The sequence below is a fragment of the Haliotis rubra genome, unplaced genomic scaffold (genome assembly GCF_003918875.1).
Source record: "Haliotis rubra isolate DU_JTF1 unplaced genomic scaffold, ASM391887v1 Scf853, whole genome shotgun sequence".
NCBI classification, from domain to species: domain Eukaryota; kingdom Metazoa; phylum Mollusca; class Gastropoda; order Lepetellida; family Haliotidae; genus Haliotis; species Haliotis rubra.
Genome location: NW_025767583.1, coordinates 236,136 through 248,576, shown reverse-complemented (window position 1 = coordinate 248,576; position 12,441 = coordinate 236,136). Strand labels below are relative to the sequence as shown.

At 38.9% G+C, this 12,441-nt stretch overlaps 1 protein-coding gene across 1 annotated transcript in view; it reads right to left on the bottom strand.

The window, feature by feature from the left end:
- The window catches only part of LOC124262758 (glutamate receptor ionotropic, kainate 3-like), a 49,990-nt gene extending 39,123 nt beyond the window's left edge, over positions 1-10,867 (bottom strand). Inside the window, exons 1-9 of the mRNA XM_046697305.1 lie at positions 10,123-10,867; positions 9,568-9,708; positions 8,520-8,804; positions 7,952-8,133; positions 7,287-7,460; positions 5,987-6,076; positions 3,811-3,996; positions 2,886-2,986; positions 2,669-2,756 (exon numbers count right to left, since the gene is read on the bottom strand). Coding sequence (XP_046553261.1) covers positions 2,669-2,756; positions 2,886-2,986; positions 3,811-3,996; positions 5,987-6,076; positions 7,287-7,460; positions 7,952-8,133; positions 8,520-8,804; positions 9,568-9,708; positions 10,123-10,201 — 1,326 coding nt within the window. The 5' untranslated portion in view covers positions 10,202-10,867. The remainder of the gene's footprint in view (positions 1-2,668; positions 2,757-2,885; positions 2,987-3,810; positions 3,997-5,986; positions 6,077-7,286; positions 7,461-7,951; positions 8,134-8,519; positions 8,805-9,567; positions 9,709-10,122) is intronic.
- Positions 10,868-12,441: the final 1,574 nt, after the last annotated feature.

Below are 12,441 nucleotides of genomic sequence, written 5' to 3'. Positions count from 1 at the left end.
TTCGCTAACACGTTTGTTCCAATCGTTGTATATACACAATCCAGAAAAATAGATCCCCTGGGTAAATTTAAACAACGCTTACTGTACTTGCTGGAACAACCTTCTACAAAATGGGACTACACGGGTTTAAAATCGTCATGGATCCAGTCAAAGCATTGACACATTTGTTGTTTGACCACTGACCTTGGTAGTGACATGTACAGATATAAATATGCAAAATATAAGGGCAGTATGTTAACTGAAGTAGACCTCTGCCCCAATCATCCATCAGTGCGAGCCAACTTCGACTCCAAAACCTGAAGACATACCCCTTCCCCTTTAGCACTCGATTCCAAAGCTCCATGAAAATCCATACAAAGAGAGATGTGTTGTTTTGTTATGCAAATGTACCTACAAATAATTGTCCCGAATATTAACGATACTTTTATACTAACAATAAATAAAAGCGAAAAATCTTTTCCATATCCACAAGAAATTTCTGCTAAAAGCAGCCTCGATTGTACAACTTTGACTGTATCATGTGTTTTCATTTGTTTCAGCAGTATTACAGCTGTACAAATCTAATCTGCACCAGTGATTGTCACCATGTGATACGACGAAAGACCATGTGTTTATGAATCACTATAAAATAGTGATGATACCAGGTGCTCACGTAAAGTGAGCGTATCCTGTACCACCGGTGGCACATAATGCTGAACATATGCTAACAAAAGTCTCGTCTATTGTTTACCGGAAATAAATTTGCCTTATGGTACGTATTATATAAGGCAAAATAGGGACTTCATTTTTGTCACTGATGCATCAAATTTGGAAGTTTTCTCCATATGTTTACCATAAAACTTCCTGAACGCTTTACTGAGGCTTTGATCCTTGATCAAACATCTTCTCAGCAAGACTGGTTTGGCGCTCTTTGAAATCCTGATAATAAGAGAGCCATCGTGACTCAACCAACCAGGGTCATTTGTCGTCATTTCCTCCACGCGATGCCATATTTTCTGATAGACAGAGATGTTGGAGTCCTGAAAACATACATTCCTCACATGCACCATTGGATATTATCAGTGCAAGCGGCATTGTCATTATTTGTGAATCAGTAGTTCACTACAGAATGAATACATGAGTTACCCGAACTCCAGAAAGGTTAACTTATGATTGCATCTTTAAAGAGGAGTCAGTTTGTCTGGATATGAACTGTCTCCGTTTCATCCAGGGTTATAATGGATAGTTTCTACTGGCTTGACACCAAGAAATGCTGGTTTGTGGTAAAACTTTACTCAGACTTAGTGTTCATGTACTGACCTGAAAGAGCGTGACTAGAAATGCGCCTCCCACAAATCCCCAATTGTATGTGTCCTGCTGCACCATCTCAGCCAGGCTAGAAAAGGGCGTTTTCTCTCGCCCGTCGGTGAGGAACGCTATGAGGTTACCACTGTAGGTGGCCGCCATTATTACCGTGAACAGCCACCAACAGCTGAGCACTGTGCGCCCGGACTCCGTGTTTGGAAGGTATGCTCCTCCTGAAACAGTTGTGAAAAGGTTGCACATCGATGTACATGCATGTATATTTATGGGGCGTATCTGCACTGAATCTACAGGACAATTACAGAAGCTGTATTTCATTTTGCCGCTTGTTGTTATATGTGTATTGCCTAATTGCTCTGCAGTGGTGTCTTGCGTGGAGCTGTCAAACCTGTTTTCCCACAATATCAAAATCAATAAATACCTTACCACCTAACACCTTACCAAGTATGTGTGTGTATATATATATATATACTCTTTTGCTGTTAGCGTTGTATTGAGCAATTTTGATTTACCATTCGCCATAAGAGCTCCAAAATGATACCAGAGTATATCTCCATATCGGGTATGCATATCTGTGGGCCTGTCTTCCGTCCATGAACGAACTGGTGTCACTTCTTCTATGACGAAGAGGAAGACAGTGGAGAAGATGAGTGAGACGAGGATACAAATGAGAACCTCGTAACGGAACAGGGAGAGTAGGGTCATCCATTTGTTAGTGTTTGGATCTTGTTTGCTGAGAATGAGAGCTGAATGGGCGTAGAAGAATGGCACTGTGAAATCGATGGCGGACGCTCTCTTCTGACTCACAGCCATCGGTGCCACAACCACATCAGCCTCCTGGAAGTAAGAAACAGTTACATGTCTCCTGACTTACTATGGAAGATGTATGTGCGCACATTAAAAGAGGAGTATGTTCCAGCAAATGCAAAACTCTGGCACGGCTTTCAAATATCTCGTGTCTTCTAATTAAATGCTTGTTATGTGGACCAGTCAACTTGTCATGCAACTGAGACAGATACAGTTTGTGCCCATTGCAAAGTAAGAGAACTCTTATGTCATTTGAAACGAGTTATCTTTTTAATCCATATGCGTTTACTATTTTTATTATGCAGTCACTATGACAGATACTGTTCTGGAACATTCATTGAACGGCCACTTTCAAATCGTTTTTCCAGATCATATTGGTAAGGATGACAAGAATATAGACCATTCACGTTGCTCTTAAGATCACACCAATCGCCGTCTTGTTTATCGATCATAAATGCCCAGTGCAAGTAGTATTACTGCGTATGTTTGCGGATGCTCACAATGTATACCAGCTCACATAATATCATTAATGTAACTGTGGATAATGATTGTAACATACCCCATCAGTTAGTAACTTCACCAGCCCCGTCCAACTGCCATTCAGGATCCGACTCCACTCCTTGTCCTCTGGCTCAACCAGGACATAGCTAACAAACACAAGGATAGTTCAGTCGACGGGTAATCGTAAAACCTTGGTTTCATTTGGCATGGTGGAAATTAATTGACAACCTCGTTATGGTACAAACACCAAAATATAGAATAATAAACACTGATACCTGAAATTGAGTTGTTTCGCCAGTTCCTGCAACAGCTGAATGCAAAGACCGTCAAACTTCACAGAACCGTTCTCCACTCTCCTGATCACAAATGGCGGCCACTGTGTGAATACAAGGACGTTGTAATGAATACGTTGCTTCTACTGTTTCATTTTCATGTTGCCTCTCATCTGACAAATGGCATATTCAATCATTGAAATAGTTTGCCATTAATAAAACTCGCTCAGCAGAAGTTTGAAATTTGGATTAGAAAGAAAATGTTTCGAATGAGAGTGATTGAAATTTTGAGCTCTTTTTTCTGTGTAATATTTTCTGTGTCACATTGAACAATGTGATGTCTTAAAAGAGACTTCAGAGTGTAACCGTGTAAGCTTGCTGAATCATCTTTTTGAGGATACATATTTAGTAGGTGTGCAACACACTTTCTATGCTCATCACATGCACGAGTGAAGCGTATTGATCCATATAATGCTTTATTTGAAGAAAATACAGCACCATTTGTTGAAAGGACTTCAGGAATGAAAATGGGCAACCCATTTAAACATTCTACTGAACCCATGCCGCATCACTCAGTGGTTTTGCAAAAGTTCCCATTTACTTGTTAGAATTAAAATGGTAGAATGGTCATGCGTTCCGATGTTTTCAGTTTATATATTTGTTACCTGCAAATTTGAGTGGAATAAAATTTGAAACTAAACGCGAAACGTGATGTTTGATTTATAGTGTTTTTAATCAGTTTCTGCCCAGTCTACAACAAACTAGCCACGGTTAAAAGCAGAAACAACACTTAGAATATGATTAATAATGGCATACAGAATATTATTCTGTGTTAAACCATTATAGGAAAATCAATACGTTCGTGCACACTTTCTACACTAAACACCACAGGAGAAAACAACACAAAATGGAAGTGCATATTAAACACCTCCAGAGTCCCGACAATTAATGTTCTGTTGTGAAATACATCATTGTTGGCATGATAGAGCGGATGCTTGACCTCCACAGAGTCATCTCTGCCAATGTAGCCAACAGTTTCAACATTTGTCCCAGAATGGCCTCTGCCAAGAACTTTTAGTTTAGCTTGAACGGAGTATTCGCCGTCGGTTGCACTCTGAAATAATAGATGGTGTCCAGTTCAGCTAACAAATGGATTTTGCACTGAAGACAAACACTACAGCCGTGTTAGGTAACACATACGGTCTGGCGAACACCTTGTGTCGCCGCCCATTTCCCGTGATTTATTCACATATATTGCACTATTTTATTCCTTAAGGCCAAACCGACATTCTTTTGGAACATAGTTAACACTGATTATACTTTACATTTACATGTCACATACAGTAGTTGGAGCGGTGGGGTGGCCCAGTGGTTAAAGCGTTCGTTCGTCACGCCAAAGACCCGGATTCGATTCCCCACATGGGTACAATGTGTGAAGCCCACTTTTGGTGTCCCGCGGGTGATATTGCTGGAATATTGCTAAAAGCTGCGTAAAACCGAACTCTCTCACATAGAGTGTTTTTTAAGGGCTAATAACTTGGCTATTAGTGGTAGGTTGTATGGTTCTACCTGCAACTATATGCTTCAATCTAACTTGGAACAGACATACACTACTGCCTAGTTGTAGAAGTTCCCCGAGAACGCGTTTGACACGCATGTAACATGGGTGTGAGACGGACTGTACACAAAATTGTGCCACTGGTATAATTAAAAACAAACACTTAGTTATATACACGGGGGCTTGTAACGCTATAAACTGCCATCAAGGTATAAAATGTCACTGACGGGGTCTTAGTACTATATAAAAGGAAAGGGATGTAACGAGGTCAACACACCAAGTTCGTTTCAGGGCGAATTCAACAATACTCACTGTATGTATCCCATTTAAAGTATGCACACATTTCAAGCCAATAGATCTACTTACAAAATGAGACGTACAGCACAAAAATCGAAGCAGTACATTGGGAGCTCGAAAAATCGTGATTTCTCGATTCCGAGCCAAAATCCCTGGTCAGAATTTGTAGCTGTAACGCACCCATTTTCTTGTATATTTCACAGTATACACAAACGACATTCACCAAAACATGTTGAACTGATGGCGCCTATCAGCGCTAGTCGCCATTCTTTCGGAGATACTTACATCTCACTGTCATAATGAGTTTACGTACATTTATTCATCGCAAACAGAATTGTGGCGTGCCCGTTCGCCATTGATGACCTTGGCCTTACCCAGCCCCGCACTGTAAAGAGTCAGCGATTTGATGGAACATAATATATGTTTAGCTCCCTTGCTCTTTTAAGTGCAGGACAGCTTTAAGGCCAAGGTCGTCAATGGCGAACGGGTACGACACAATTCTGTTTGCGACAAGCCCCTGTGGGAATATATATATAGAAAAATAAAAACACGAAGAATATGTGCAATAGTTACAAACCAGGACACCCCCTAACAAAGACTGAATGAACTTAGGATGTTTTTACTATTACGGGAATATCCAAAATCTCTTAGAGAAGATCTTTTGACAGGAACGATGAAACAAACCAATGAGGAAAAAGTAACTGCTTTTGTATCTACTTATAATCCGTTGAACCCAAATGTGTTCCAGAACATAAAAACAAATATGTGCATCTTAGACCAAGATGAAAAACTGAAATCAATGCTGAAATCTAGAAAAATAATAAATAGCAAAAGACAAAATCAGGATCTTAAAAAGATCCTAACAAAAGCCAATTTTTTTTTACAGAAACAGAATTTATCAAATCCTACTGTGTCCAGATGTAACAGAGGTAACTGTGGAACGTGTCGACATATTGTTGAAGGACACTCATGTAACTTTCTTAAGAGACACGGAGAATTCTCATGTAAAACAGAATTTTGAATGTTCTTTGGATCTGCAGTCATTGACTTTTAGTAGACAACAAATGCGTGCAACCATTTTTGCAAGATTGGAAAGGAGTTCCATATCCACAAAACAGCAACGAACGACATGGTGGCGGTCGAGTTCCACATGTGTGACCGACCGGATGTATACAGGTTGCGCGTGTCCCATGCCTGTCAGTTCGGCCACCCAGTCCCCCTGTAAGTTATTCCGTAGTTTCAGACATACCTTCTGTAATGATTCTGTTATTTCAGCCGCCTGGTATGTCATATTAGTTTGTTCTGAGCTTGTGGAATGCTGCGTGATGACGTCAAGGTTCTGCAATATTACAGTTGCCACCACATAATGGAAAATGTGTTTTTGTTAAGTAAAATGTCACATTAATTAACTTTTAGTTATTATGAGTCACAAAAGTTTAAAGCGCTGACTGTGGATTTGAACCCTAAGCTTTAACATGGGCCATGTAATTTCACCTGTTAAGACAGTAAGCTGAGGAGTTGCCTCCTCTTTGTTGCTGTTGTTGCTTCCGGGACTGTGGGATTCATTCCAGTGATTTCTATAAGGTCGTAGTGTTATCTAAATGGTCTAAGTGAGGCGTGGCTACCGCTAGAACTCTCGAGAACTGTATAATAGGCATATAGGGGATGGTTGTTGAGATGTATGAAAGCGACTACTACTACTTTGGACTTACGCTCGTCTGTCCGCTAACATCGACGTTTCAAGACCGAGGTCTCGTCTACATTGAACTTTCAACAGCTGTCAACAATCGTCAATCAGTAAATTTGTCCTTACCGGAAATAGCAAGTCTTTGGTGAGATTAAGGTTTTAGATTTGTGACCCAATAATTTAGATTTTTGACTCAATTGTTTGTAATCGGAAATCTGTACTGTCATTCATTGTAACATTGTTTTATTTCAGTATATAACTGAACATCATAAACTTGTCTCTGTTCTATTTTGTTGGTTTAAAGGGGATTCAGAAGCCTTTTATCTCAGTAATTTCCAAACCGTAACAAAGTTACAAGACTATTGATTTCAATGACGTCACATAGGAGTGAGCGAGTGAGTTTAGTTTTACGCCGCACTCAGCAATATTCCAGTTATATGACGGTGGGCTGTAAATAATCGAGTCTAGACCAGACAATCCAGTGATCAACAGCATGAGCATCGTGGAATACGATGACATGTGTCAACCCAGACAGCGAGCCTGCCCACCCGATCCCGTTTGTCGCCTCTTACAACATAAGCATGGGTTACTGAACATCAAATCTAACCCGGATCTTCACGGGTTCCGTCACATAGGTCAACTGTCCGGAATTAATGATTTGTCTTTTTCCACGGGGAAAGGAAAAAATGTCCATATTGTAATCATCCATGGACACAAGCAAGCATTTTCATTTGATCTGACTTTACATTCTGACCAATGAAAAATCAGCAAAGTTATTTCTTTCCAGTTTTGTAGAGTGTTGTGTGCCCTGACGTTTAGCTATTTCCGGTATAAGAATGAGCTACGCTTAAAAGTTACTCACCAATGGGGAATAAGACCTCGAACACGGCATGAACTCCAAGAAAACAATATTTTCAGTTTGGAATGGCTCGACGCTGTGTGCAAGGTCCATGACACTTCCGGTAGAAGGAACGATCAGCCATTGAGGGCCTCGAATTGCCTTCGCCACTGACATGTTCGACTCCAACAATCGACCCTACCAATAAATGATTTTGGTATTAAACAACCCATTTTATACTAATGCGTCTATTTTCCATATAGAATAGTTGGTTAGATAGTTGTTGTTTAACGCTGCACTCAGAAGTATTCAGGATATATGGCGGCGGTCTCATGTAGAATAGAAAATAAAATAGAAATGGTTATACAACGTGCATACAAATACCATATGACCTTATTTATTTTCTTTACAAAATGTGCTGAAATAAGCGACGAAATGGAACACGTAAATATTTCTTACAAATAGCTGTAAATCTATGAACTCATATGTTTATTGTTGTGAAATCAGAATCTTCCCTTTAGAAGGTGTCATAATCATAGTACAATCTCGTCCCGGTGTTACCATATGTGAAACGATGAACACAGTTTAAGTGTTGTAAAACATGAAATACATATTCCAGGTAGAAAACAATAAAGCGGTTATTGTAGGCGAATCTCACATAGAACATCAGGGAAGTTTACAGACACTACCTGGTAGAGGAGTTTCTGTATACAGTCGGGTGGACACATCACAAGAAGGTTGAGGTCCTCCTCCAGAAGCAGCTGGTAGATACTGGCTAGATCAATATTTGCAAGTGGATTGTTGGGATCATCTATCACATACAGCTGTAACTTGATGGAAGCTAGTCTACCTCCAGACAGTGCAGTCAAAACTGTAAACACCATCAATTTGTAAGCATCATATCATTATTACATGTCTGTTCTTAAACGTTAAAAGCTGATTTGCAGATGATATTCAGTTATCAGATTCAATATGTTGGATGTCAGCAAATTTCGGATGTAAGTAACATAGACCCATTCAATAGGGGCAATGTCTACAACTGACATAAGTATGTCAGTTACGATCGTATCAGCACAAAGAGTTTTGTTCAATGGAATTTCTAATAACATCTCTGTGTATTATATGCAAGGTTGTGTCTGAATACTATATATCTGTAATTGGCTTTTGAAATGACTGTTTTTAATTCAAGAATAGTCAATATTGTGCCCCTCAATTATTGGAATTAGGATTCCGAATAATGAGTTTTATTCATCCTACCTCCATACTCTGAAGTTATAACAACGACTGTCTTCCACTTCACATGCCAGAGTATTGCGGTAATGCCTGTCATGGCATCTTCCATGGAATCATGCCTGACGAGGGCATTAAAGTTGGTTTGCTCTGTATTTGTGGCGTTGAGCACTGACTGAATATATATTGACTGGCTGGATAAGAACGTGGAACAGACCAAGGGGCAGACGGTGATGTAGGAGGAAGGACTGAAATGACGCTGACAGGGAGAGAGTGATGCCATGATCATGACATCCCCATATACCGATCTCACTGAAACTCAAAACAACGTATTGCTGTCACTGAACTACTTCGCGTGACATTTCAATATACCTGGCATATACTTAGTTACAGTTATTGCCTTTAAACTAATGACATAAATCCTCTTGGAGTGAGAGAGTTAAAATTTAAATTCACAGCGGCAATATTTCAGCCATATCGTGACTTAAAATATTCAGAAATTCATGATAAATGCGCAAATTTTATAAACCTGTCGACTAAGGACGGTAAAACCAACTAGTATATCACAGTAATAAGAACTAGCACATGGCTCTAAAATAGGATTTCAAATTAGGACAATACAATATAAAAAAAGGGCTGAGGATCACCAACTGAAGGTAGATCACCATTCTAGGGACCATGGGGACTTACAGTACTTTGGCTACCTAAATGGGCAAATCCTCTTGGAACAATTTTGTAAAATCTATAAAAAGCAGATGGATACGTCATATGTCATGGTTTCGTCACACTGCTGTAACTTTGTCCCTTTTGATTGATCTAAAAGTGACAGAATCACCCCTCCACCACTCCACCCACACACACCCTCAACCACACACACCCCACACAAACAAATACAATAGAATACAAATAAATACTCGTTAAAGGCAACCATAGCAAAACATAATTACTCTATATCTCCCAAATAAAAAGGAACGTTTGTAAATACATGAAGACTGAAAGTAAACAAGAACGAACTTTTGATGAACATGTAAAATGGTAACTGAGTGATGTTCTAAAAGGACGTAACAAATGTTACCTGTTTTCAACACATGAAATTCCTCATCAACAGAAACCAGCCAAATTGTCACATTTAACTGTTTATTGTTGACTGAAACGTTTTTGTGGCAGACCACAGGTGGTGAACACTTGTCATACTCTTTGACGTTCAGCAAAATATCTAGTAAGAAAAAGCGTTCTGATTGCATACTTTGAACCTAGTAGAATCAATTGACGTTAAACATAGGAATACACACACTTACTGGACCAGTTTCTCTCATTCATAAGGGTTACTTGGCTTACAACTGTCATGATCATAATATCATTGTTTCATATCTTTACTTGGAGAATAATTTAGTATACATTTTATTAATGACATTGTGAAAACTGCATTTTGACAGAGTAAAATCTGTTTGCGCAATTGCAGAGTGGCATATTTTATCGAGGACATAAATCTATGTTTTCATTGGTGCAGGTGTACAATTATACTTGATACACATGTAATTAAGTTGTTTTCATTTATAAATGCACTTTATCAATTAAGACCAGAAATAAAAATATTTTATGGTAAAGAGGTATATTTAAGTGAACTCACCCATAGACAGCATCCAAACGTGCGAAGAAGTGTACATCATGAAAATTGCCACACTGAAGTTACAAGTCACAGACATCATACATGCATCTGTCCAACGCTGTTTGTCTGGTCAAAATCTGATAAAACAGGAATTAGGCCTGTAACCTCTGGCAGTGGTAATGCGTCAAAGCACGGACATACGTAAAACAGGTCTTGTTACGAAAGTCTCAGTACGATCCATTTGTGTCTGTTGGCTGTAGCGAATGATGCAGAGTACATCTCAGCTACAGATTGACACCTTATTGATATTCAGTTCCCGACCATGCACCCAACTGGCGAACATCAAAGTCGACGTGGTTGCCTGTCAATAGATAAGCTATTAAACTTAAATGAGACAACGGGAAAAAACGCTTGGTGTATTGCACAGAAACCAATCGCATGGCTGATCACACTTTGCAATCTCAATCGGATAAGCGTCTGCGTGATATTTTCAGGTTGATATTCTTGATCCCTTGACATTCTCTGTTGGCAGGTGCAGCGACCATTATGGCATCGTGTCCATATCCTATGTACTTCACACGTATAAGGCATGACGTGATTACGTGCCAAATGGGGTATTCAAGTTTAGACAAAGAAGTGAATTATGCTAGCTTTGACATTAGTACCGTGCCCCGTGTGTTCAGGTCGTCAAACAGGTCAGTCAAGCTGTGTAGATCACGCAGCCTAATGGCAAAGGCGCTGTTGACACTTGGATCTACTTCAGATGATAATTAAGTTGGTTCAATGAATAGAATTGATTTCCCCCTTCGTGGAGATATTCCCCAGTCATTCCTAAAGAATACATGATATGAGCTTTGGCTTGATAAGGGCAGATGAATATTTCAATCAGCAGAAATATATTGTCTTCAAGCACCCATAAATGCCCTCGGGAAATACGCTTTGTGTTTATTGATGGGAGTCAATTGTTAGGGGCCATGCTCGTTATTACGGGGATGAAACTGAAATTAAATGCATGTTCCACGCATTGATCTTCCTTTACTTCAGGATGAGTGAAAGTCTAATGGAAAACTGATTTGCTTGATTGATGGAAGTGGTCTAGGTTATATACCACATCTTGATATAATGAACGACGCCATTGTCTGTGTGTTAATCGTCTAGGATTTAGGATTAAACGTAGGCATTGTAAATTGTGTTCATTCATGGGTGACCTATATGTCATCGTACAACGGCATGGATCGGTGTTTCCAATATTGTTCTTTGATTGTATGTCATCGTACTTTACAACGGCATGGATCATAGTAACAGTTGTTTCCAATATTGTTCATTTGATTGTCTGGCACAAAAGCGATTATTTACAGGGAGCTGCCATGTCGCTGGGATGATAGTAACAGTTGAATAACTTATATATTGATTTATTAGCACATGCTTATTATACAGACTATCGCTCAATTAGGTCCACTTTCAGAACAGTTTCTTTTTATATATTTTAGTATGAGAGTTTAATTCATTCTTCCATTAGCGAGTGATATACATCGATACTGATGTTGAAAAAACTAACATAGTTCCATAGGAAACATAATAGAACATAATGGAAATACATTAAACATGATGTCAATTTTGTTTGGAAAGTCCCTTTCTCTTACATTATAGAAATAATTTACTTTAAAGATATGTATTCCTGAACGTCTTTCACGTTACTGATTGTGTATTGCAATAGTGAAACTGTAAATTGTATTTGACGCTGATAAAGAATATGCATATATTATAAAACCTGTCGTCGTAGAATATCACATTTCGAATTGAAACTAGCATGTGAAGTTAAAGCTAATAGCACTATTTGGAGAATGCATAATATAAAAACAGGCTGTAGGTCGCAAAAAACTGAAAGTAGATCATCATACAAGGGCCCATGGGGACTTACAGTGCTTTTGCTACCTGCATGGACCCTAGTTGGATTTACACCATCCCTTCAGCCGCTTGCGATTGCAGGAAAATTTAGCCGAAATTTAAAATTAAAAAATACTACGTTTTAAAAGCCTGGTAAGTTTAAATTTTACTTGGAAAGTTTAGGGACTTACGTACCCACTCGGGAGGACAATAATTTTACGAAACTTTAACCCCCTTTGAGGATACAGCCACTAACACTCGTAGTTGCTGCTAGTTTATACTACCATTTATAAGACGACATTGATCTATTTACAAAACATATTGTTCAAAATTTATCTAATAATTCCATTTCTTTAAAAAAAAAAAAGTATTAAATGATAATTTACATTATATACTGGCCACATAAAGAAACTGTGCACACAGAAAATATAAAGATAGGCAGACAGCGTCTTT